Source organism: Vipera berus (genome assembly GCF_964194415.1).
Source record: "Vipera berus genome assembly, chromosome: 1".
In the NCBI taxonomy this organism is placed as follows: domain Eukaryota; kingdom Metazoa; phylum Chordata; class Lepidosauria; order Squamata; family Viperidae; genus Vipera; species Vipera berus.
Genome location: NC_138202.1, coordinates 11,810,793 through 11,838,690, shown reverse-complemented (window position 1 = coordinate 11,838,690; position 27,898 = coordinate 11,810,793). Strand labels below are relative to the sequence as shown.

At 44.2% G+C, this 27,898-nt stretch overlaps 1 protein-coding gene across 1 annotated transcript in view; it reads right to left on the bottom strand.

Annotated features, from left to right (window-relative positions):
* NCAN (neurocan) overlaps nucleotides 1–27,898 on the bottom strand; it is a gene marked incomplete at both ends in the record, with an annotated part of 83,769 nt that overhangs the window by 31,178 nt on the left and 24,693 nt on the right. The window contains 3 exons of the mRNA XM_081319106.1: nucleotides 9,685–10,631; nucleotides 20,688–20,985; nucleotides 26,854–26,981. Coding sequence (XP_081175232.1) covers nucleotides 9,685–10,631; nucleotides 20,688–20,985; nucleotides 26,854–26,981 — 1,373 coding nt within the window. The remainder of the gene's footprint in view (nucleotides 1–9,684; nucleotides 10,632–20,687; nucleotides 20,986–26,853; nucleotides 26,982–27,898) is intronic.

The window sequence follows — 27,898 nt, the reverse complement described above, 5'->3', positions numbered from 1 at the left end:
TTACTTGCCCCAGTTCCTGCCAACTTAGTAGTTCAAAAGCATGCAAATATAAGTAGATAAATAGGTGCCACTTCAGTGGGAAGGCAACAGTGTTCCGTGTGCTTTTGGCATATAGTCACATGACCACGGAAGTGTCTTCGGCCAACTCTGGTTCTTCAGCTGTGAATCTGAGATGAGCACCACCCCTTAGAGTCAAACACGACTGGACAGGGGAAACTTTTATCTTTTTATTGCTAACTTAGAAAGGTCTATGAAATTGAAGAGAAGGGCGCCATGGTATTTTCATCATATAACCATGCTGTCAAACCTTCAAACACTCTGAATACAGCCATGTTTCTTTGTTTTTTGGTTGCCACAGCAATGGGAGGGAGGGGAGATGCATTCTTATAGTTTAGTCAAAACAATAATTTTCTTGTGGGAACCAAGGTCAAGCAGCCTTAATGTTTGGCGGGCTGGAGCTACCGTTAGGAAGCCCGCCAAAGGTGTTAATTGGGGATTGTGATTTAAGACACAGTAAGGGGTGGTGAATTCAACTTTTACTTTGTAACTTTTTGGGGGGGAGGGTAACTTTCAGTCTTCGTTTCACCTTTGTTCGTGCTGATATTATGTAGCCATTAAAAAGTGTTCTTTGAGGAAAGCAATTGCCTCAGAGTTCTTATTTCTACTGGTCTCATCTATCGGAACCATGACAGATGCTGCCATCATGTAAATAAAGTATACCATGTAGACATTTAGCCCATGGCATGCAAAGTTCATTGCCTTAAGGCGGGCTGGGCAACTACGGCAAATTTATGTCTTGTGGACTTCAACTCCCAGAATTCCTGAGCCCGGGTGGTCGCCCACCCCTGCCTTAAGGCCTGTTAAATCAAGATTTCAGATTCTATGCCACCTTCTATTAAAGTTTCTTCCCCTCTTGCTCACTCTCCCATGGCCAGCCCATCTGTCTGGGTGTTAATAAGTACAGGAAATTGGCACCTCTCCATCTGGGCCTCAGAAAATGCCTGCGTGGAAGGGCAGCATCACAGGCATTTGGCAACGGTTACAAAGCCAAGGAGCATGTGGGAAGGGTTTCTGTGGCAACTGCCTCCTTTTAAGCTGCATCGCCTTGCAGCTACAGTCCTTTGAGCTAATGGGGTTCAGCAGGGGGGGTTCCTAAATGTCTAAGGCTCTTAATCTCCCTGGGAGGGTAAGGGGCTGGGTTTGAGAGTGGGGGGAGAGAAGGGGGGCTGAGATAAGCAGAGCAAGATGAACAGTCTGGTAGAGGAAAGAAGGAACAACCTTGAATGTTGGGAGTTTGTAGGGACAATTCTGTGTGTGTGTGTGTGTGTGAGAGAGAGAGAGAGAGAGAGAGAGAGAGGGAGAGGAGAAGAGAGGAGAAGAGAAGAGAAGAGAAGAGAAGAGAAGAGAAGAGAAGAGAAGAGAAGAGAAGAGAAGAGAAGAGAAAATGTATAGCAGAAAGGGGGGACAGTTTCTATAGCAATTAAAGAATTGGCTTTCAGTAGTTATATATCTACTTATTAATTGCTCTCTAATTCCTTCTCTTTACCTGTCCGTGTCTATGTGTATGATCAATCTGCCTATCTAGTTACTTTTCTATGGTTGTCTACCTCTCATGCGCCTTTCCTTTCCTTTCCTTTCCTTTCCTTTCCTTTCCTTTCCTTTCCTTTCCTTTCCTTTCCTTTCCTTTCCTTTCCTTTCCTTTCCTTTCCTTTCCTTTCCTCCCTCCCTCCCTTTTCCTCCCTTTCTTTCAGTCCCATGAACAATGTATTCCCCTCAGTCCAGAATACTTAGTCAGTTTCAGCCCATGCTTTTTGTTTAAAATTCAGAAAGATCTGTCTTTCTCTCGTAGAGGAGGGGGAAAAAAGCCTTTCTTTGGCAGGATTACTGGATGGGTCTTTTGTTAAGAGAAGACCATGTCAAAGCACAGCGAGGGGGGCTTTCTCTACAGAAGGATCGTGACTCTGAAATGCCTTCCAAGGTGCCAGATATCAAAACGGTCTCCTTTTACACACCAGCATGAAAAGCAGCTGCGCGCATTACCATTGGCTTTTCCCTCCGTTCCAGCAAGGAAAAATGTGTCTTTGGCCTTTTCATTCGGCCTTTTCATTCAGTGGGTTAGGACGCTGAGCTTGTCGATCAGAAGGTCGGCAGTTTGGCGGGTCAAATCCCGAGTGCCGCGTAACAGAGTGAGCGCCTGTTACTCGTCCCAGCTTCTGCCAACCTAGCAGTTCGAAAGCACGTAAAAATGCAAGTAGAAAAATAGGGACCACTCCGGTGGGAAGGTAACAGCGTTCCGTGCGCCTTTGGCGTCTAGTCATGCCAGCCACATGACCACGGAGACTCCTCGGACAAGCGCTGGCTCTTTGGCTTTGAAACGGAGATGAGCACCGGCCCCTAGAGTCGGAAACGACTAGCACACATGTGCGGGGGAACCTTTACCTTTACCTTTATTTCATATTGTTTGTCGTGGCACCTGATCCCTGTACACTAGTTTGAGCGCCCACTGGAATGAGGGATGAAGCATAAGCAACCATTAATACATCATTTTTTTCCAGGGGCCATAAGAATGCAAAAGAATATAGCCCGGCTAATGAAAAATAATAATGAATCCATCTGGGGTTTTTTTTCCCCCCAAAATGCCCACAACAGGGCATGGTTGTCTGCCCAAGTTCATATAGAATTCTCCTGAACAGGATGGCTGAAAATATTTGGACATTCACACGGTCAGTGTTTATTTTTTAAAAAAACAACAACAAAGAAACCCTCCTCCCCTGCCTCCAAGGACTTAATAGGACATTAATAGGATCAGGAGAACTCGGAAGATTTGCGGAGATACAAATACCTTAGGACAACCTGCCTTTAGGTTTGTACAGAGTCCTCTACTTACAACCGTTCGTTTAGTGACCACCGAAAGTTACAACAGCACTGAAAAAGTGACACGACCATTTTTCACACTTAATGACCGTCACAGCCTTTCCGTGATCAAAATTTGGGTGCTTGGCAACTGGTTCATATTTATGACGGTTTCAGTGTCCTGGGATCCCATTTTGCGACCTTCTGAAAATCAAGGTCAAAGAGGGAAGCCAGATTCACTCAACAACCGAATCACTAACTGAACAACTGCAGTGATTCACTTAACAACTGTGGCAGGAAAGGTCGTAACATGGGGTAAAACTCAGTTAAGAACTGTCTCACTTAGCAAGTGAAATTTTGGGCTCAATTGTGATTGCAAGTTGAGGACTACCTATAGAGAAGGAGACACACACACACACACCCTTTAATTGGACAGGGCTGCTGACTGTTTACTGATTTATTTATTTATTGAAGACATTTATATAGCTGCTCATATTATATTGAATTCTTAATGTTAAGGGACTGGATAGGATATAGAGTGGAGAAGCTGCAATGCTAAAGAAAAGCACTTCAAGCTACAAGATTTGGTGGCAGTTGCTATATAGATAAAATCTTTAAGACCCTAAAGGGATAGCATTGGAATAGATCACGGGGTTTCCTAATTCAGCATCCTGTACCTTACAGGGGCCACCCAGATCCTCCAGGAATCTCACAAGGAGGGCAGGAGAGAATGGAAGACTCCTTGGTGTCCTGGTTCATCCGACAGATGAAACTCTTCAAAAGAACTTTGAGGCATTGTTTATCTTAAAGGATCTTTTATTCGAGTAGCATAACATCGGCACTTACATAATCGAAGCCAAAACTAAATTCCCCTCCACTGGGCACCTAGTATCAAAGCACAATTCCCTCCTCCAATTAACAGTCATAAATCACATTCCCCAATTAGCTTGAAGCACAGGCTTTCTCTCCAGCTCTCCAGCCCGCAAATTCTTTATCAGCTCTGGGCTCAATAACCTTGATTCTCATGCTATGTTTAGTGTTGTTATGTCTGGCTGGACTCTCATTCACATTCCCCCCCTCCCCCATCATCATCTCACTCTAAAAGCGAAAAGGAAAAGATGGCTACATTTCCATCTGTTGTCAATGCAAAAACATCCGGTGTTAGCAGCGTTGACACCTGGACTGCTTTTCCAAGAATCCAGATTAAAGCCATCCCTCTTGATGTGGGTGTGATAAACCTAATATTCTTACTGGTATCATTAAGATATCAGAGCCCCCCCCCACCCTGACCCCTTTCTCCAGGTTTTGCTTGAATGGATAACAAGAAAGCTGGAGAGAAGTACAGGCAGTCCTCGAGTTACGCCCTTATTGGAGCCCGGCCATTACATAAGTCGTAAGTTATAAGTCGTAATGGTCGTAAAACTGATCACGTAACCAGCTCAATTTTATGTGTTTGGCAGTGGTCGTTAAGTGAATGCCATTGCTTGCTATGGCAGGGCTTTGTTCAAAACTAGAAGTAAATGTCAATTTTTCAGCAAAAACATTGCCCATTGTGGTCATGTGACCACAGGGTGCTACAAATGGCCCTAAATGCAGCTGGTGTTGCTGAGCGCAACGTGATTGGGGAGGACCATCGGGTCATAAGTCCCTTTTTAAGGTAGGCCATAATTTTGAATAGTTGCTAAGTGACCGGTCCTAACTTGAGGACTACTTGTATAGCAAGCAGGTTAACTTTCTAGAATTCAGTTTTTCCTATCCTGATTTATGGTTCTTTTTTGGTCTTTTTCTCCCTCCCCTCCCCTGCCAGCTCTGGCATCTGCCACCCCCACAGCTCAGCACTGCACCAGATGCTTTTTCTTAATTTGGGCATTGGCAACGACTCGCCCAAACCTCTGTGCAGCCGTAAGTGTCAAAATTATGCACACTTGCAAAATAACTCTGCCTTCAGAGACTGCGCTCTCTCATCCCCCCTCTTAATTGGTGCTAACACTTTTTCCAGCTGAAATTATGCCTGAGTGCATTACATCAGGTTGCAAACATGCGCTAATTGGCAACAATGGCTACTTAGCCCCTTTCTGGAGGGAGAGTTTTAAAGCCAGGCAGGAAACGGATTTTGGAGCAGAGGGAAAGAGAGTTAAAATCCACCCAAAATAATTATAATCATAATAGTAAAGTTGGAAGGGACCTTGGAGGTCATCTAGTCCAACCCCCTGCTCAGGCAGGAAACCCTATACCATTTCAGACAAATGGCTGTCCAGTCTCTTCTTAAAAACTTCCAGTGTTGGAGCATTCACAGCTTCTGGAGGCCGGTTGTTCCACTGGCTAATTGTTTTAACTGTCAGGAAGTTTCTCCTTAGTTCTAGGTTGCTTTGGAGTTGGGTATCATCAGTATGCTGATGATACCCAGCTTTTCATTTCGACCCCAAACCACCCCAGTGATGCCCTCGACGTGATGTCCCGTTGCCTGGAGGCGGTCCGGGTCTGGATGGGGAGGAACAGGCTTCAACTCAACCCTGACAAGACTGAGTGGCTGTGCGTACCGGCATCTCGGGACATCCAAGACATACCACCCCTCTCTATGGGGGGTGAGTTACTACCTCCTGTAGATAGGGCTCGCAACTTGGGAGTCCTCCTAGATTCACAGCTTTCCCTAGAAGATCATATAGTAGCTGTGACTAGGGGGGCCTTCTCCCAGGTCCGCCTGGTGCGCCAGTTGCGGCCCTATCTAGACCGGGATGCCTTACGTACGGTCACTCATGCGCTCGTGACCTCTCGTCTTGACTACTGCAACGCTCTCTACATGGGGCTACCCTTGAAGACCACTCGGAGGCTCCAACTGGTACAGAATGCAGCCGCGAGAGTTGTGTTGGGAGTTTCCCGACACTCCCATGTCACACCTTTGCTCCGCGAGCTGCATTGGCTTCCAGTTGTCTTCTGGGTGAGGTTCAAGGTGTTAGTAATGACCTACAAAGCCCTACATGGCATGGGTCCGGAATACCTTGGGGAGCACCTGCGGCCGGCGTCAACTTCCCTCCGCCCAGTACGCTCCCACAGAGAGGGCCTCCTCAGGGTGCCACCGGTCAAAGATTGCCGACTGGTGGCCCCCAGGGGGAGGGCGTTCTCTGTGGGCGCACCAGATTTATGGAACCATCTTCCGGTCGAGCTCCGGATGGCGCCTGATCTCCGCTCCTTCCGGCGCGATCTTAAAACCCACCTTTTTGAACAAGCCGGCCTGACCTGATGGGATGGGGTTGGGTTTTATAAATTGGTCTTAACTTTTAATTTGTACTAATTTATTACGGGCATCGCTGTTTAATTACTTTTTAATAATTTTTAATTTTTGTATCTTTTTATTATGTATTGCCCTGTTCACCGCCCTGAGTCCTTCGGGAGAAGGGCGGTATACAAATTAAATTAATAAATAAATAAATAAATAATAAATTAGTTTCCATCTGTTGCTTCTTTTCCTGCCTTCAGGTGCTTTGGAGAATAGCTTGACTCCCTCTTCTTTGTGGCAGCCCCTGAGATATTGGAACACTGTCTTCATTAAACTAGACATACCCAATTCCAGCAGCCGTTCCTTATATGTTTTCGCCTCCAGTCCCCTAATCATCTTTGTTTAGGGGATCAGCAGCCCGAAAGGCAGAGTGGGTTTGAAATTGGAAGGCTGGGAGAATTCCATCTGATATCCCCTCAAACATAAACACAGGCATCTTCCTAAGAAATATGACCCATCATATATATACATTATGGAGGCTGTAAACTACATTTCCGTCCCATTTCCTATATCAAATCACCCAGAGTCGCTCGATCATGAGATGGGCGGCATATAAATTTAATAAATGAATAAATAGCAACGGCACTTAGACTGATCTCAAAGGTGCTTTTTTTCCCCAGAAGGCAACTGTTTTTCCCTTGAGGAAGAAAAAGACATTTTGCTCTTCATCCAAGAAGCTTCATCAGTTCAGGGATGAGAAGCAAAACGTCTTCTTCTTTCTCAAGGAAAAACATAGTCCAGTTGCCTTTTGAAAAAAGCACCTTTGAGGTAACCATAGAATAGAATAGAATGGAATAGAGATGGATGACTGAGAATCTCCATAGACCAGTGGTCCCCAACCTTTTGGGCACCGGGGACCAATTCCGTGGAGAGAGGTTTTTGCGTGGACCGGAAGGTGCGTAGTTTTGTGTGCTGCCTGCATCCCACGGATGGGGTGTTGCTTGTTTGTGCGGACCAGTTGCTGGCATGCCACGGCCCGGTACTGGTCCACGGACTGGGGGTTGGGGACCCTTGCCATAGACTTACATACCACTTCATACTGCTCTATGGCCCTCTCTAAGCAGTTTACAGAGTCAGCCTATTGCCCCCAACAATCTGGGTCCTCATTTTACAAATCTCGGAATGATGGAAGGCTGAGTCAAACTTGAGCTGGTCAGGATCGAACTCCTGACAGTGAGCAGAGCTTCAGCCTGCAATCCTGCAACCTAAGCACTGTGCCACCACAGCTCATGTTAAATGTTAAGACTGCACAAGTGATAGAGGTCATCGCTTGAAAATCTTCTCGACAACCCTGTGAGGTAAAGCAGTCGAGAGATAAGATTTGCATAAAGCTTTAGGGCCAAGTGGGGATTTGAGCCCAGCCAAATCAAGAAAGCAGTGATTATTTCAGAGAGGGCTCTGGGGTAAAAATCTGAACACCGCTATCCCAGATTGCTTTCTGCAACAGGGACTAATGTAAGCAATTTATTAGCATATGGAGAGTGAGTCAATTCTTCCACACCTACCCTGGCACTCCCCATGTGTTCTTTTAACTTTAGCAATTAATGTATGTGAAAAATGTTATAAAGGAAAAAAAATTCTGCTAGTTTCCCCCCTCTTTTTAAATTAAATTTGTTGGCCACAGGCAACGCACCAAAGAGGAGGCACCAAGCTGCCCCCCCTAATCTGGAGATGAGATAGGACATAAAACTGAAATGTAGCACTTGATCAAAATGGACATCATACTTATTCAATATACTGTACCCCTTCTGTGGCTTACAACCAGAATTATAGGTAATCCTTGACTTATAACCCATTCATTTAGTGACCGTTTGAAGATACAACAGCATGGAAAAAAATGATTTATGACCAGTCCTCATACATATGACTGTCTCAGGATATCCATAAGTCACGTGAATGTGATTTGGGCCCTTGGCACGCAGCTCACACTTACAGTCATTGCAGCATCCTGCTATCATGGGATCGCCAAGATCACACTGAGTGCTTCTGTACCAGAGACAAACTCCTTGCGTGTCTAGTCAGACTTGGTCAAATACATTATTCAATTCAATTTGCCATTTGTGACCTCCTCAACAGGCTTCCAACAAGCAAAGTCAGTGGGGAAGCTAGCAGGGAAGGTTGCAAGTCATGGTCCTGCGATGACCAGGGCAAAAAGGTTCATAAAATGAGGTTCAGTTACATCAGACATGTCAAACTCAAGGCCTGTGGGCCAGATCCGGCCCGTGAGGTGTTTAGATCTGGCCTACAAACAGATGAGGATGAGGAGGTGATTGAGTAGTTACCTCCTCACTCTTTGGGTGTCTTGCACGGGCAACAGTCCTAGCAGAGGACAGACAGTGGGAGCCTCTCCAACACGTGGCAGGCATGGCTAAAGTGTCCTCTGCCTGAGAACCAGTAGCTAGCGAGGGAAGGAAAAGGAGGGAAGGAAAGAGAATAGACCGGAAGGCGCTCCGGTTGTGTATTTCTTCAGTTCTCACCCCTCCCTGCCTCATCACCTTTTCCTCCCCCTCTTCCTATCATCTGTGCTGCCCTTTCCCACAAGTAGCCACTCGCCTTGCAGACTCTTCTCCAAAGATGGGAGGAAACGTAGGACAGGAGGGTCGAGGCGGTGTGTGTGTGTGGGACTAATATGATAGTCTTGCGTGTAACTGGCCCTTTGAGGACAAGCATAATGCTGATGCGGCCCTCGGTGAAATTGTGTTTGGCACCCTTGAGTTACATGATGCCTCACTTAACATCCACACTGCTTAATGATGAATTTTCTGGTCCCAACTGTGGTTATAAGTCGAGGGCTTCCTCTCGTGTACCAAGTCTAGCTACTGTAATAGGTAAAGGTAGAGGTTCCCCCGCACATGCGTGCTAGTCGTTTCCAACTCTAGGGGCCGGTGCTCATCTCCGTTTCAAAGCCGAAGAGCCAGCGCTTGTCCGAGGACGTCTCCGTGGTCATGTGGCCGGCATGACTAGACGCCAAAGGCGCACAGAACGCTGTTACCTTCCCACCGCAGTGGTCCCTATTTTTCTACTTGCATTTTTACGTGGTTTTGAACTGCTAGGTTGGCAGAAGCTGGGACGAGTAACAAGTGCTCACTCTGTTAAGTGGCACTTGGGATTCGACCCACCAAACTGCCGACCTTCTGATCGACAAGCTCAGTGTCCAGCAATAATCCTGATTTGGTACCCCTTCACAGTACTATGGGATATGAATACCACTTAGACTTATATACAGCTTCACAGTGCTCTACGACCCTCTCTAAGCAGTTTATAGAGTCAGCCTGTTGCCCCCAACAATCTGGGTCCTCATTTTACCGATCTTGGAAAGATGGAAGGCTGAGTCAACCTTGAGTCGGTCAGAATTGAACTCCTGGCAGTCGGCAGAAATAGCCTGCAAGACTGCATTCTAACCACTGCACCACCACGGCTCTGAAAATGGGAACTAAGCCCAGCCACTCCCATTAGGAAAGATCCCTCTGTCTTAAGGTGCTTCCACAATCTGCAGTCACCCTACGCTCGACGGAAGGATGTTTCAGTAGAAACCAAATCCCAAATCAACTTACTGTTTCCATCAACTTCGTTGGACAGCGAGTAGCTTACACCTCCCTCCAGAGCAGAGGCAGAGCTCGGGACCATACCAGCTGAAGTCTCAATGGCATTGTCTACCATTTCATGCCCTGCTGAGGCCAAGACAGTCAACGCAGTGGGTAGCATGGTGCTACTTTCTGGGTTCCCATCAACATCCAGCTCTTCTTTCCACTGTTCCTGGAAGTACCGCCCATTGAGTCCAGTGTAAACATTCTTCTCAGGGATGCCAGCCAAAGATGGTGTTGCCCCAGTGGCAGTGGGGTGATCTTTTGGAGACGTGGGGGAAGGAATTAGGAAGGGAATTGTGGGATGCTCCTTTAGGATTTGAATTTGATATGGTTGAGGAGAAGCAGTATCCTGTGGGAATAAACCCTCTGTATTTCCCTGCAACCAGGTTGGGGTGACTGGATGAGGGATGGCTTCTGGTGAGATGCCATCTTCAGGGTCCCTTTCCAAAGACATCTTGCCCATCACTGAAACCACGCTCGGTGACTCTTCTGTGACGTTTATCTGATCGGCATCCTCAGCTACAGCGAACAGTTTGCCATCGTGAAGAACATCTACAGAGGGTTCTGTGGAAGCTCCTTTAACTTCCCCATTTAGAAAAGAGATATTGGGTGCCGTGGACCTCTCTTCCATGCTTTCTCTTCCCACTGGGAAAATTGTTACCATCTGGAGCTGCTCATCTTCTTCCAGTAATGGCACTGCCACTTTGTGTAAGGGGCCATAAATATCCTTGGCTGATTCTCTGGAGTCTGCTGACATGATAGCTTCCTCATTTTCTCTGGGGAATAGCTCATTCTGGCTAATGAAGGACAGATCAGGATCGTGATCCACCAAGATGTTCTCAATTCCTGATTCGTGGCTTCCCTCAGAATATTGGTCCATGGGCTGCTGGACCTTTCCTTCTACAAAGGGTGCTCTGTCTGTTATCTTGGCCAACTGATGCCCTGCAAAGGGATAAAAATAGAAAATGTTAACTTGGCTCAGGGTTGAGTAGATTCAGGAAAAACTCAATACCTGAAGAAAAGCCTTCCAAATTGAGACTCTGGAAAAAGTGCAGAAAACAGCAACCAAGATGATCAGGGGACTGGAGGCTAAAACATATGAGGAACATTTGCAGGAATTGGGTATGTCTAGATTGATGAAAAGAAGGACATGATAGCAGTCTTCCAATATTTGAGGGGCTGCCACAAGGAAGAGGGGGTTAACCTCTTCTCCAAAGCAACTGGAGGCAGGACAAGAAGCAATGGGTGGAAAGTAATCAAGAAGAGAACCAACCTAGAATTAAAAAGAAATTTCCTGACAGTGAGAACAATTAATCAATAGAATGACGTCTCCAGAAGTTGTGGGTGCTCCACCACCAGAGGTGTTCAAGAAGAGATTGGACAACCATTTGTCTGAAATGGTATAGGGTAGGGGTAGGCAACCTCGGCTCTTTTATGATTCATGGACTTCAACTCCCAGAATTCCTGAATCAGCTATGCTGACTGAGGAATTCTGGAAGTTGAAGTCCATGAGTCATAAAAGAGCCGAGGTTGTCTACCTTTGGTATAGGGTTTCCTGCTTGAGCAGAGGGTTGGACTGGAAGACCTCCAAAGTCCCTTCCAACTCTGTTATTCTGTTAAATGTGCTGGACTGCAACTCCCAGAACCTTTAGTCATGGCCGTCCTGACTGAGGTATTCTGGGAGTTGAAGTCCAGTACACCTGAGGTAAAGAATTGCCAAGGGCTGTGCTAGAAAAATTAAAAGAGAGAAAAGATAGATTAAAAAACAAATCAGCAAGTGAGGCATGCAAAGCTTGGATTGAAAGCATTTATATTCAAAATGGGAAAGGGTAAGAGGGAGGGGAGAAACATTCACGCGTGCAGCTCAGACAGATGCGTTCAGGCAATGCCTCTGGCATACTAATGGGCCTCCCCTGAAGCACAGAATGTGGGGGCACATATGAGCCTTAAGAGGGAGTGCAGAGAAGGCCGGCCTGCAAGTAAAATTAACTTAGCAACGATCTTCATCATTATTCCAGTCTACGTTGGACAAGTTGCCCGAGGAATCTTGGTCCTATATATGCTGAAAGGAAAGCTTTGAATCTGAATCAGTTCAGGTAAGTCCTCGACTTATGATGGTCACTTAGCGAACAGTTGAACTTATGGCAGGCCTCCCCAGGGCTACTTACAACCCAGATTCCATGTTCCAATGGCTGTCTCCCTGGGATCACGTGACCACATTTTGGGCACTTGACAACCAGCCTGCGTTTATGGCAGTTTGCAGTGTCCCACAGTCACATTTACGTTTTTCGCCAGAAACCGCATTCTGGTTTCTGCCCAAAAGGAAAAAGTAAAGTAAACCCCTCAGTTAGTAACTGTTCGAAATTACAACGGTACAGGAAAAAAAGTGACTTATAACTGTTTTTCACATTTACGACCATTGTAGCTTCCCCACAGTCACTTGATCCAAATTCAGACACTTGGCAACTGACTCATATTTATGATGATTGCACTGTCCCTGGGGGTCACATGATCTTCTGAGAAGCAAAGTCAATGGGGAAGCCAGATTCACTTAACAACCATGTTACTAATATAACAACTACAGTGATTCACTTAACAACTGTGGCAAAAAAGGTCGTAAAATGGGGCAAACCTCAACAACTGTCTTGCCTAGCAACAGCAATTTTAGGCTTAGTTGTGGTTGTAAGTCAGAAACTATCTGTATAGCCCTTACACTGTACAGGTAGTCCTCAACGTACGACCACAACTGAGCCCAAAATTTATGTTGCTAAGGAAGACATTTGTTAAGGGGGTTTTGCCCCATTTTATGACTTTTCCTGCCACAATTGTTAAGTGAATCACTGCAGTTGTTAAGTTAGTAACACAGCTGTTAAGTGGATCTGGTTTTCCCACTGACTTTATTTATCAGAAGGTTGCAAAAGGTGATCATATTATCCTGGGACACTGCAACTGTCATAAACACATGGCCTCTGAATTTTCATCACATGATCATGGGGATGCTGCCACATTTGTACAGTAAGTGTGAGAAACAGTCATAAGTCACTTTTTTCAGTACTGTTGTAACCTTAAATCTGTAATATGTTATATATCTGTAATATGTTATAGAGCAGGGGTGTCAAACTCAATTTCATTGAGGGTCGCATCAGCATTGCGGTTGCCCTCAGGGGGCCGGGTGGGTGTGGGCAGGGTGGGTGTGGCCTACTGGGTGGGCGTGGCTAGACTGCATGTGGCCTACTGGGTGGGCGTGGCCAGCTCTACATCGTTCGCATCAAGGGTGCCTATGGGGGCCTGGGCAGGACTGGGACAGATCTGAGGGTCTCTGGCAGGAGGAGGGTCTCTGGGCCAGGGCCAAGGCAGTGGGGGCCGTTCCCTCACTGTTTCCAGGATGGCTTCGCGGGCCGCATGAAACCACTTCGCGGGCCGGATCCGCCCCCCCCCCCGGGCCTTGTGTTTGACATGTCTGTTCTATGTGATTGATAGGATGAAACTTGTCTTTAAATCTACAAATAGGCAGTATATATAAAGGGAAAAAGAGAGGAAATGTTTATGGTAGCAATTTGAAATCTGTACTAATGATATCTGTATGTAATTGAATTACTACTACCCAGCCACCACGTTGCTATTCAAATATGTGAATGTAATATTAGAAAATCAATAAAATCTGTAAAAAAACACAATTTATATTATAATTGGAAGCAAGCATGCCATGTATACCACTTTAAGCTATTGAAGAAAGAACAGTATGTATTTATAAGTGTGTGTGGGTATGTTTTCTTTATTTTCCCTTAGATTGAAGACCACAATCTATACAACAACAACAACAACAGCAATATCTGATCATGATCGATGTTGCAAAGGTCGGGGGAGGCTGTATTCCCCTCCCACCCTTATTTCACCACCCATTTGAGCTCAGAGAGATGGGAAAGGGAATGGTAAGTGTAGTCCAACAGATGGATTCCACCATGCCTGGGTTTGTATGACATGCTTTAGCAGGTCTGCTGAACAACTGCAACTGGACCACATGCTAAGCTTGATTAGTTTTAACAGAGCCTGCTGGTTAGTTTATGCTTCAGTGTATACGTGAGCCTAGAAAATGAGAATGCAGTAACTAACTTAAATACATTCAGTGAGCACAGTTGGTGATAGAAAACAGTCCATTGGATGGCACACTTCAATGGGTCTTTACTGCAGGGAGTTGATTTAGCTTCAAACAGACCATACCCTTGTTTGATACTAAAATAATTCCTTTCCCGTCACCCCAGTAAGTATTGGTAGTCCTCAACTTAACACCACAACTGAGCCCAAAATTTCTGTTGTTCAGTGAGACATTTGTTAAATGAGTTTTGCACCACTTTACAACCTTTTTTGCCACCCTTGTTAAGTCAATCCCTGCAACCGATGTGAGTAACCTGGTTGTTAAATGAACCTGGCTTCCCCATGGACTTTGCTTGTCACAAAAGGTGATCACATGATCTTGGGATACTGCGTGCATCATAAATATCATCCAGTTGCCAAGGGTCCAGATTTTGATCACATGATCATAGGGATGCCGCAACGGTCGTAACTGTGAAAAAGCCATCATAAGTCACGTTTTTCAGTGCTATTGTAGCTTTGAACAGTCACTAAATGAGCTGTTGTAAGTTGAAGGCTCTCTGTACATCATACTGTTGGTATGTGTCAGGTGCAAGATGTCAGCAGCCAGGATAGATTTTAAAAGTAACACGGGTTTATTTCATGCAAACTAAACAACAAGGATATGAACTACTAACGGTCAAGGCAGCTGGGAAGAGTCAACGGACTTCAAGGGAGGCCGATTTATGTTTCGGGGAGGGGGGCGGTTAGAGACTCCAAATTGATGATACATTTGACACCCCGCCCCTCAGGCTCCACCTGGTCACCTCCTACAGTGTGTTTGTCAACGCTGCTAACATTGGATGTTTTTGCATTGACAAGAGATGGAAATGTAGCCATTTTTTACCTTTCACTTTTAGGGTTAGATGATGCTGGGAGAAGGGGGATGTGAATGAGAGTCCAGCCAGACATAACAACACTGAGCTTAGCCTGAGAATCAAGGTTATTGAAATCGGAGTTGATAAAAGAATTGGTGGGCTGAAATGCTGGAGAGGAAGCCCGCGCTTTAAGCTAATTGGGGAATGTGATTTATGACTGTTAATTGGAGGAGGGAATTGTGCTTTGATACTAGGTGCCCAGGGGCGGGGAATTCAGTTTTTGGCTTCGATTATGTAAGTGCCGATGTTATGCTACTCGAATAAAAGATCCTTTAAGGTAAACAACTCCTCGAAGTTCTTTTGAAGAGTTTCATCTGTAGGAACCATGGCAGTGTTTGTGTTTTAAGTAAGCTTGCCATCTTTTGAGACTAAGATCATAAAAACAGCTCTATGAAACTGTCTTTAGTGCTTCCATTTATTTATTCAATTTTTATGCCGCCCATCTTCCTTACAAGGCGACTCTGAGCGGCTTACAAATTACACATTTTTCTCTTGGGATGCAGATAGTCCTTGACTTACACACACACACACACACACACACACACACACACACACACACACAGAGAGACACCTGAAACCAGAATTCCCCTTGCTAAGCCAGATGATTGTTCAGTGAGCTGCGCCTGATTTTAGGACTTTTTTTTTTTGGCCGCAGTTGTCAAGCAAATCACTGCAGTTGTTAAGTGAATCATGGGGTCATTAAATGACTCCAGCTACCCCCATTGACTTTGCTTGTCAGAAGCTGGTTAGAAAGGTTGCAAGTGGTGATCATGGGACCCTGGGTTGCTTCTGCAGTCATCGTAGCTACATGCCTGTTACCAAGTGCCCCAAATTTGATCATGTGGCTTATAGAGCAAGTGCAAGAACTGGGGCATACGTCCCTTGCTGTAAGTCAAGGACTACCTGGGTCTATGGGTTTGGTTTTTTTTTACAGAATACGGAATACAGAATTACAGAGTTGGAAGGGACCTTGCAGGTCTTCCAGTCCAATCCCCTGCCCAAGCGAGAAATGTTATACCATTTCAAACCAATGGCTGTCCAGTCTCTTCTTAAAAAACTCCCAGTATTGGAGCATCCACAGCTTCTGGAGGCAAGTCGTTCCACTGGCTAATTGTTCTATTAGGAAATTATTCCTTAGTTCTAGGCTGCGTCTCTCCTTGATTAGTTTCCATCCATTGCTTCTTATCCTGCCTTTAGGTGCTTTAGAGAATCGCTTGACTCCCATCTTCTTTGGGGCAGCCCTTCAAATACCGGAAGACTGCTATCCTGTCCCCCGTCGTCCTTCTTGTCATTAATCTAGACATACCCAATTCCAGCAACCGTTCTTTATATATTTGAGTTCCAATCTCCTAATCCACTTTGCGGCGTTTTGATTCCTTTTTTTTTTAAATAGAGCTGCAACTGAAGAGCTATTCTCCTAAAACCACTCCTAAAACAGAAGGCTACCTTTTCAAAGGAGAGTAGGAGAGGGGCACCCCATTTTGCTTCCCTCAGCCAACTCCCCTTCCCTCTCTGCCTCTCTGGTGATTGAGAAAGCAGGATTGAAGGGGCAATTATTGCAAATGCTCAGAGCTGCAAGCCAGGTTGGAGGGCCAGGGACTCAATTTTCCTTTTGTCAGCCAAAGCGGGCTGGCCCACTCCCTGGCGTGGCGGGCTGATTTATGAGTAGGCTGCTGGAAAGAGGAAGGAGACACTCATGCCGCCTCTTTCAAACCCTCTCCCTTTAAATAAAACAAAGTGCCTGCCTTGTTTACTCTAGTGCTGGCATCTCAGGGTGGGTTATAAATCCCAACATGTCCCTTTCCCCTCCCTGGTTGTTATCCCAACAAATTGTTTAGGGGGGGGGAGATGCCATGCAGCTGCAAATAAGCCACTCGCAACTTCAGGAAAGTCTACCGCTGACCAGGAAGTCATTGGAGAAGCAGCAAAAAAAAAAAAAGTTCCAGCTAATTAAGGAAGACGGGTGAGCAGCAGGAAATCCCAAGCCGAAATAGTAGCAGTTATGCTGACCGACAAAGAAGAAACAAGAGATGTAAGCAGATTTCATCCCTGGCTGTTTTGAAGACCGTAGGCAAGGGGCATTCGCAGCTGCAAGCCACAAGGGCCACATGTGCACTATGGCATTGTCATACAAATACCACCATGACATAGGTAAAGTAAAGGTAAAGTTTCCCCCGCACATACGTGCTAGTCGTTTCCAACTCTAGGGGCCGGTGCTCATCTCCGTTTCAAAGCCGAAGAGCCAGCGCTTGTCCGAGGACGTCTCCGTGGTCATGTGGCTGGCATGACTAGACGCCAAAGGCGCACAGAACGCCGTTACCTTCCCACCGTAGTGGTCCCTATTTTTCTACTTGCATTTTTACGTGCTTTAGAACTGCTAGGTGGGCAGAAGCTGGGACGAGTAACAGGCTCTCACTCTGTTACGCGGCACTCGGGATTCGACCCGCCAAACTGCCGACCTTCTGATCGACAAGCTCAGCGTCCTAACCCACTGAGCCACCCCGTCATGACATACATGCCTCCTAACAACTGATGCAGGTAGAGAAGCTGGGGCATTTGCACGACGACGTTCGTACACATGTGTCTTCCTTGACTTCCCCCCACGCATGCCTCTGCTGTAGATACAGGCTGCAAGTGATAGGTTTGTTCTCCTATAGGTTGTGTCCTCCTAGGTTTGGTGAAGTGGTTGTTTTGTTTCTCCAATGTATAGATGCATATGCATTGTGCTGCATATATCACATTGTTCAGTTTGTGGTCTGAGTGTTTTTATCCTTGGGGTGGACAAGCTTCTGCCTGCTTCTGGTGTATTCTTGAGTTTAAAGTTTGGATGTATGCTGTGTTGATTGAAAATCCTCCTGAGCTTTTTGGGGATAGTTCTGCAATGTGTGGAATGGCAACACTGCTTCATTTATTGTTCTCTCCTTTGTCTGTTATGGAGTCCACTTGTCTTTTGAAAAAGCACTTTTGGGACAGCCATGACCTGGATGACTGAGAATCTCCATAGACATTTAAGACTGGTTGCCACTTATTTTCCAAATACAATTCAATATATTGGCTTCCCTCTTCAAAGTGCTAACTAATTTAAAGCCTAAGTACCTTAGCGACCTCTCCAGACACTAAAATTGGAAGTAGAAATCCTTTTACAAGCTCTGTTTGTCAGCAAGCAGGAAAATGCTCCATCCTGAATTGTTTCTAAACTTGTGGGTCTGTTGCCTGTTTTCATTGCATTCAGATAAATCAGATCCATATCATTTGGACACCTTTTGGACCAGATCTTATTCTTAAAGAAGGTTTTGAGCTTCGCCTTCTACTTTTTTCGGCGATTTGTTTGATTAATTGGATTTACATCCCTCTTTCCCCCAGCAGGTCTATGTAAGCTCTGTAGGATTCTGTCTTCCAATTATATATCCATAAAAAAAGAAACTTCAGAAGTAGGCTGGGCTGAGAAACTGTGACTGGCATTAGATCATTCTTTTCTATTTTGTACACTGTGTCTTTGCTTCTATTTGTGTCGCTGCAACTTTGATGGTTTTGCCAAGCTGGAAAGCAGGGTATAAATTAAATCAATCCATCAATAATAGGGATGCTTTTGGGAGATGCTGACAGAGAATTGCTCACATTAATGCTCTTTTTTCCCAGAGACTTGAAAGCCCAGGCACCAATAGGCCAAATGTGCTTTTTTTGCAATGCACACACAAGGACCAGAGAGAGGCCACTTAGGCTGGCTTTTACCGAGAAAATAATTGCAACCATTACTCAGGGTGAAAACCAGCTTCTTACATAAAAAGTTCCTAGTTCATGGTTGTGAATAATAGGGGGTAGCAAAAAACAATTTCTGCCTTCAGACTGGAGAAATCTCTTAACCTAGGCTGACCTCAAGAATTCTGACTGCATTCGCCCTTTATTCAGAAGCATGTGGACTAGAATCTTTGCCTACAGAACTTTGCTAGTTCAAATGGAGATACTACCAGTTGAAAGAATTAGTTATAGCATGTAATGTTCAGCAGGTGAGCAGGGTTGGCCTGTATTTGGATAGGAGAGGCCTGGGAAGTCCATGTCTGTTTGTCTGTCTGTCTGTCTGTGTGTCTGTCTGTCTATCTATCTATCTATCTATCTATCTATCTATCTATCTATCTATCTATCTATCTATTACCCTGCAAAATTGGTAAAGTATCTAGAGATAGATACAATAGACTTCTATAAATTAAATTCCTTGTGTGTTCAACCACACTTGGCCAATAAAGGATTCTATTAGATAGACAGACAGACAGACAGACAGACAGACAGACAGACAGATAGATAGGCAAGCAGGCAGGCAGGCAGGCAGACAGTTTGGTCTAGTGGTTATGACACTAGGCTAGAAAGCAAGAGACCATGAGTTTAAGTCCCATTTTAGTCATGCAAGCCGACCGGATGACCTTGGTGTGGTCGCTCAACCCACCTCACCTCACAGGGTTGTTGTTGTTGTGTGGAAAATAGGAGAAGGAAAATGTTTTGGATATGTTTGCTGCCTTGAGTTATTCGTGCAAATAACAAAGGCAGGATATACATTAATAAATAAATAAATAAATAAATAAATAAATAAATAAATAAATAATTCAATGAAATAAGGCACAGGCAAACCATCTCTCAAATACAGGGAATCTTCGACTTACAACCTTTCATTTAGTGACTGTTCAAAGGTACAACAGGACTGAAAGAAGTCACTTATAACTGGTCCTCGCACCTACGCCCATCGCAGCATCCCTACAGTTACGTGATCAAAATTCGGGTGTGTGGCAACCAACACGTATTTACCATGTTGCAGTGTACCACCAGGGTCACATGATCGCCATTTGTGATCTCCCCAGCTGGCTTCCAACAAGCAAAGTCAATACTGGCCGGTTGCCAGATTCACTTAATGACCATGCAATTCACTTCAACTGCGGTGATTTGCTTAACAATGCGACCAAAAAGGTTGTAAAATTGGGCAAACAATGGGAAGACCTGAAAGACCTGTTAAGAACAGATCATCATGGAGAATATCTATGTAGAATAGAATAGAATAGAATAGAATAGAATAGAATAGAATAGAATAGAATAGAATAGAATAGAATAGAATAGAATAGAATAGAATAGAATAGAATAGAATAGAATAGAATAGAATAGAATAGAATAGAAAATGGAATGGAATGGAATATAGAATATAGAATATAGAATATAGAATATAGAATATAATATAATGGAATAGAATAGAATAGAATAGAATAGAATAGAATAGAATAGAATAGAATAGAATAGAATAGAATAGAGAATAGGAATAGGAATAAAGAATAGAATAGAATAGATATTGGAATGAAAGAATAGAATAGAATAGAATAGAATAGAATAGAATAGAATAGAATAGAATAGAATAGAATAGAATAGAATAGAATAGAATAGAATAGACTAAGGAATAGGAATAAAGAATAGAATACAATAGATATTGGAATGAAAGAATAGAATAGAATAGAATAGAATAGAATAGAATAGAATAGAATAGAATAGAATAGAATAGAATAGAATAGAATAGAATAGAATAGAATAGAGCTGTAAGGGACCTTGGAGGTCTTCTAGTCCAGCCCCTTGCTCAAGCAGGAGAACCTATACCATCTCAGACAAATGACTGTTCAGTCTCTTCTTAAAAACCTCCAGTGATGTGGTCACTAGGAGTTGGAAATGACCTGATGGCACATAATCCATCAATCAACTGGATGACACTGAAAACCAAATCAAAGATGGAAGATATGATAATACAGGGAGAAACACATATTCTGGAAGCATCTACAAAATATGGGCAGTCTGCTTTTAAACTCTTTTTTAAATGGAGATTGCAACAAGGAGTTTGCATCATGCCCAGGATATTTCAAGCAAGCAGGATCCAAATCAAGACGATGAAACAAAAATTGAGATATAATTTTTTTAAAAAACCCCAAATCCTACAAACCTTTGTAGCAGTAAGCATCAAATTTGGATGCTGGATCCGGGAAGCCAGTCCGGTTTGAGAATTGATAGGTGGTCCTTACACCAGGTTCATCTCCGCCACATTTCTTCCGTGGGGTTCGGATTGGATAGCGCACACTTCCGTCAGCCAGCCATCCTGGGTCACACTGGTCCAGTCCTTCCTGCCAGGCAAGGTATAACTGTCCCGTGGTTGCTAGTTGAGCCCCTCGACTCAGGCAGTGCTTCTGGGCCATTTGAAAAGTCAGCCGACCTGGGCTGGTTGTGTAAAACACTTTTCCTAAAATCACAGGAAAAACATCATTAGGGTGGACCAGGGGTAGGCAACCTTGGCTCTTTTATGACTCGTGGACTTCAACTCCCAGAATTCCTGAGCCAGCATGGCTCAGCTTGGAAACCTCTCCCTTTCCCCTCAGCATGGCTGGCTCAGGAATTCTGGGAGTTGAAGTCCACGAGTCATAAAAGGGCCAAGTTTGAAGAACCCTTCTCTAAACTTACAAACCAGTAGTTCCACCGGATGTAGAGTTGGTCTATAGCAGGGGTGGGGAACCTTGGCTCTTTTATGACTCGTGGACTTCAACTCCCAGAATTCCTGAGCCAGCATGGCTCAGCTTGGAAACCTCTCCCTTTCCCCTCAGCACGGCTGGCTCAGCAATTCTGGGAGTTGAAGTCCATGAGTCATAAAAGAGCCAAGGTTGCCTATCCCTGGGGTGGACCCAGGCAGGACATTACCCTACCTCTAGTTTTCCACTTGTATACTGGTAATCCTTGACTTACAACCACAACCAAATTTAGACAGTTGTTAAGTGAGTTTTGCCCCATTTTATGATTTTTCTTGCCCCGGTTGTTAAGTGAATCACTGCAGTTGTTAAGTTAGTAACATGGTTGTGAAGTGAAAACTTGGCTTCCCCATTGACTTTGCTTCTCCGGTCGCAAAAGGGGATCACATGGCACATACACACACCCCTTGGACACCGCAACCGTCATAAATATGCAGCAAGTTGCAAAGCATCCGAATTTTGATCGTGGAATGCTTCAACGGGTCCAAAGCGTGAAAACTGGTCATAAATCACTTTTTTTCAGTGCCATTGTAACTTTGAATGGTCACTAAAGGAACAGTTGTAAGTTGAGGACTACCTGTACATTTACACGTGGTTTTGGAAACATCTAGCTTTTTTCCACATTAAATGTCTAAAAACGGGCAGCAAATGACTTTTACTTGATTTTTGGTTCGGTGTATTGTGTGAAAAATGGATTGATTCAATACAGGTGATCTTCGACTTCATTTAGACACCGTTCGAAGTTATAAAAGCCCTGAAAAAAGTGACTTGTTTTGAATTCTTAATTTTTTATTGACTTACAGTATAAAATACAAAAAATGCAAATAGTAGGAAACAGGGGAGGGGCAGGGAAAGAGAAAAGTGTGGAAGAGAGGGGGGAAAGAAAAAGAAGTGATTTCGAACTCCCTCTGTTGCGGGTAGACTAAGGCATTAATAGCAAACCTCAAGTTTTTACTTTTCCGTGGTATAAACTAGCCATTTCTATAACAACAAATCAATCAAATCAGTAAAACCCAAAATTAAAGTTTCATTTTTTCCCCACCTCAAGCACCAAGTCCAGAAACAGTTTCCAGGTAGTGAAAAAAGTGACTTTTGATCCATTATTTTCACACTTTCATCCACAGCATCTCCACAGTCGCATAATCAAAATTTGGGCACTTGGCAACTGTCATGTACTTCTGACAGTTGCACTATCCTGATCACCATTGGTAAACTTCCCAGCCGGCTTCCGACAAGCAAACTCACTTGAGGAAGCCAGATTCGCTTAACAACCGCATGATTCATTTAACAACCAGGACAAGAAAGTTTGTAAAATAGGGGACAATTCACTTAACAACTCTTTTGCTTAGCAATGGCTCAATTGTGTTCGTAAGCCGAGGACTGCCTGTAAGCAAATTCAACTCTCTGCCGGATAGAAAAAAGGACTTTTATTGGAAAGGGTGGAGCTGTTTTGAAAGAGGTTCCCTCAGCTCTGGCTGTTTAGGTTAAATCTGTCTTTATTTTTGGTCTGTTCATCTTCAAAGAGGCAGCTGAGTGTTAAGGAGGGGAAAAAAACTTCATTACTTAAGGAACAAAGCCCAGTGAAGGATAAGTTGCCCAGCCTTCTTCTCTCCAGGAACAGACAAGAGAAAAGTAACTGAGCAGCAGGCCGGTTTATCAAAGCCACCCGTCTTTCCGATCTTCCCCTCAAGGCTCTCGGGAGACAGAACAACAGTTTTGATGGCCTCTTTCATTTCATTAGGAACATTTCCCCCCAAAATGGCTGTCTCTGTTCCTTTTTGATGGACGAAACAGAGGATTCAGGATTCACTTTGGTCAACGTGTGGGATTGTGTGTCAGTGTCACCTGTTTCCAAACAAAGCTAGAGGAACATTTATCAGCCTGTCACAGACATATTTTTTTTTGGATTGTAAATTTGCCTGCTGGCATCTCGGGAGCCCGAACAATAGTGAAAAGATCCAATTTCAGGTTTGAAAATGTGATTGATCGGTGGTAAATAAGAAAGGCTCCTGGCAACCTTTCATGGGTTTCAATGGCAAATCAATCCACTAATGTTGCATTTAATTAGGGAGAACAAACGATAATTGCCAGGGAAGTGGATTAAGGACATCCTGCTCCGAGTTTGAAGACAGGGATTTATTTATTTTTACAGCTTTTCAATTCAAATGTGTTCCTGTACACTGTTATCATTATTTTTCACAAACAGCCTTTGTTTGCTGATTTCATTCCCTTGGAGGATGTTTTTTTTTAAGATTTGAGGTTTCGGTGACATGTACAAGAATCAACATTGAAATCAGGGGTTAAATGAAAGAGCAGCTGATGATTCTGGAGTTTCAACTTCATTTATTTCCAAACCTTATTCATTTTTTTAAAAAAAGTTTTGATTCCAAGGATTTTTTGTTTTGTTTCGTTTTGTTTTGAAACTCACAGTTTTGGTTCTCAAGCTGTCTTTCTGTTTCCCCCATCATCTCTTTCCCATTTCAGTCCTAAAGACTTTCTCCTCTTTTCCCCTCTGTGTCCTCTCAGCCTTTCTCCTTTTCTCTCTTCACTTCCCTCTCACCTATGTTCCCTTCTGTCTGCTTCTCTCTCTCTCCATCTTCCTGTCTTTCTTCTTTGTCTTCCTCTTCTCCTCTATTCCTCCCATTCTCAGTTCCCACCACCTGCTTCCAGCTTTTCCTTCTCTTTCAGCTCTTCTTTTCGTCCCTCTCTATATCCCACCTTCTGTTCAGCTTCTCTCTCTCTTGTCCTTTATCCAATCCTCCCTCTCTCTTCCCTATTCATTGTTCCTTGGCCAAAGGGTGCTTGGCTACAACTACTATTTCTCATCTCTGAAGCACCAACCAAGCCAAGGCTTCTTCTACACCATCAGAGTTAATGGCTGTTTTTTCTGGAAGAGAATGAGATGGCCACCTGGCCAGAAGTCTGGTCCCTCTTCGGTCTATTTCTTTTGCTGAAACAACATCTGAACCTCTGTAAAAACGGCCAGACATAGCTTTGCATTACACTAGGCGGGATAGGTACAGTCAAGGCGATGGTCTTCCCAGTTGCAATGTATGGCAGTGAAAGTTGGATCATAAGAAAGGCTGAGCGCCAAAGAATTGAAGCCTTTGAACTCTGGTGCTGGAGAAGACTCCTGCGAGTCCCTCGGACTGCAAGGCGATCAAACCGGTCAGTCCTAGAGGAGATCAACCCTGACTGCTCTTTAGAAGGCCAGATCCTGAAGCTAAAACTCAAATCCTTTGGCCACCTAATGAGAAGGAAGGACTCACTGGAGAAGAGCCTAATGCTGGGAAAGGTTGAGGGCAAGAGAAGAAGGGGACGACAGAGAATGAGGTGGCTGGATGGAGTCACTGAAGCAGTAGGCGTGAGCCTAAATGGACTCCAGAAGATGATAGAGGACAGGAAGGCCTGGAGGAACATTGTCCATAGGGTCACAATGGGTCGGACATGACTTCACAGCTAACAAAAACAACAACAACAGGCGGGATAGGTACCACGCAGGAAGCCAAATATTTGCTTGGGGCCAACATCAAACCCACTTTTGAATGGAGCCTCATTCCATGTCCCCTTCTTAGTTTTAATTAACTGTAAGTTCCCAAGGATTGGGGATTTCTCATTTGTTTATGTTCCTCTGTAAATATAAACAAGGGATGTACACAAGATATGTGAGGAATGGATTCAGCAGATAGGATCAAGCCAACTTGCTTAAGCCAACACAATTTGGGTTTAGGCAGGACTGGGATAGAAGGGAAACTTGGAACTCCATTTTGCAACACAAGGTGATGCTCAATTGGGTTACTCAAGATGAAGGCAGCTTCAGCTCTTTTCCAACAATCAGCAACAAGAGTTTCCAAGGAGCTTCTAAGAGAGTGGCATTTCATTTGCTTCTGGCAGGTATCATTCAATCATCAGCCATCTGCTCAAAATAGGTCCTTGAAGTACATTTTACTGCTTCCCAGAATGACCTATAAGTTGTTTCTGAGAAGCCTCCACAGTCTGTCCTAGCAGAGTGGCATTTAGAGGCTGATTGATAAATAGGGAGCAAATGTAAGATAAAACCCGTTTTCCAGTTTTGGAAAACAGCACAGGGCCATTTCCGTGAAAAAACATTTCAGGTTTATTCTGCTGTGTGTTTTAGCTTAAAGTGTGGAAATTAAGATAGTAGTTTGTACTACATTTACAACTGGTTATGACGGACGTCCCTGGGAATAGTTACAAGCCAGTTCCGAAGGTTTGATGGCCACCATCCCCACAGTCACATAACCACATGTTGGGTGCTCAGCAAATAGCCCACACTAATGGCTGTTTGCAGCATCTCAGTCATGTGACCACATTTTACAACATTTTTTTTGCCAAAAAACAGCATTAAGTTTTGCTTTTCAGCGAAAACTACTGGTTTGCTTAACAGCCACAACATTCACTTAACAACTGCTGCAAAAAAGGTCACAAAGTTGGACCAGTCCACCCAGGTGACCCCATTTATGACCATCACAGCTTACAACTGTGATGGGCGGGCTCCATTATGGTCATAATTTGAAGACTACCTGTCGGGCTAAAGAGATAAACCAAAAGAGGCAACTAGTTTCAAATGCTATAGGCAGGTGCTACATTTGCATTCCTGCAATCTTCAAAGCATGTCTTTCTGGACAGAATCCCTCAGCCCTAATAATTAAATCAACAATATTTAATGAATTTAATGGAAATAAAACTCAGTTAATTCAATTGGGGATTTTTTTTTCTTCCTGGCTCCACTCACTTTTGAGTCTCTGCCTACCTACCATTTAGCAGACAGCCTGAGGCCTGCTAACCTGGGGTGTTTAGCTTTGCATATTTTATGCATTCTCTGCCTAAATTCCATCGATTGGAGTTCAGGGGATACAAAGCTAGAGATGGGAAAAAAAATTTCACATTCAAAATATGTCAAGCCTGAAATATTCCTATTTCACAGTCAAAAGAACGATTGACAGTTTAAAATACAGATAGTCCTCGACTTACAACAGTTCGTTTAATGACCATTCAAAGTTACAACAGCACTGAAAAAAAGTGACTTTTGACTGTTTTTCACACTTACTGTACAAACGTGCAGCATGCCCATAACCATGTGATGAAAATTCAGACGCTTGGCAACTGACTCATATTTATGACGGCCCCGGGGCCACGTGATCACCTTTTCTGACCTTCTGACAAGCCAAGTCAATGGGGAAGCCAAATTCACTTAAGAAACTGTATTACTAACTTAACAACTGCATTGATTTGCTTAACAACTGGGGCAAGAAAGGCCGTAAAATGGGGCAAAACTCACTTAACCATTGTCTTGCTTAGCAACAGAAAATTCAGTTGCGGTCATAAGTTGAAGTCCACCTGTACTGGAACATTTCCAGGAAAGTCAGAACCCCTGTTTTTAATCCTGAACATGGGATTCCAAGTGAGAAATGTTTTCATCTCTATTACACAACCCCACACAGATTCCAAATCCATTGGTGCACCAAGCACAATATTCTCTCCATTTCCCCCCACCCCCAAAATAACCATTCATTTTAGCCCTGGAAAGAGTCCAATAAATCCAGTATATTCTGCTCGTAACTTGCCTTGGAGTTCTCTGGAATAGCAGTAGACATCGTATGCTTCTTTGACATCTCTCTTGCCATAGCTGCGGACTCCTGGGAGGCTATTGCGATCTCCATAGCAACCAGGTCTTGACAGGGTGATGGGATACCTGTATGAAGACCGAGGGGAGGGGGAGTGGAATTGAGGGAAGTAAAAGGATGCAGCTGCTTTAAACTCCATCACTAAGGCTTCTTTTACCTATGAGGGAAAGCCATACCATAAAGAGGTCAGGAAAAGCATGGGTGGGTTTAAGGGACAAAGGTGTCAATCCTTAAGGTTCTGGAAAGAGTACAGAGAAGATCAACAAAGGTGATTAGGGGACTGGAGAATAGTTGCAGGAATTGGGTATGTCTAGTCTAGTGAAAAGAAGGATGGGGTGTGTGTGATGTGAAACCAGTTATCCAATATCTCAGGGGTTGCCACAAAGAAGAGTCAGTCAAGCTATTCTCCAAGTGATCAGGGCTTAGTTGTGGCTGTAAGTCAAGGACTACCTGTATTGCATGCATGACATGTGTTTATTTACATTTGATTTCTAATTTCCGATTAAGCTCGCACAGGTCCAGACACGGACAGCCAAAGAGCTAGATGTTTGCTGGGGGCTGTAAAAATGCCCCAGGTCTGTTATTATTATTATTATTAATTTTATTTGTATACCGCCCTTCTCCCGAAGGACTCAGGGCGGTGAACAGGGCAGTACATGTTAAAAGACAAAATACAAAAATTAAAAGAGATTAAACCAAATGCCCACAACTCTTACAATAGGTTAAAACACATTAAAAGTAATAAAAACCCAACCCCATCCCATCAGGCCAGGCCAACTTGTTCGAAGAGATACATCTTTAGATCGCGCCGGAAGGAGCGCAGGTCGGGCGCCATCCGGAGCTCAACCGGAAGATGGTTCCATAAATCCGGCGCGCCCACAGAGAACGCCCTCCCCCTGGGGGCCACCAGTCGACATTCTTTGACCGGTGGCACCCTGAGGAGGCCCTCTCTGTGGGAGCGTACTGGGCAGAGGGAAGTTGATGC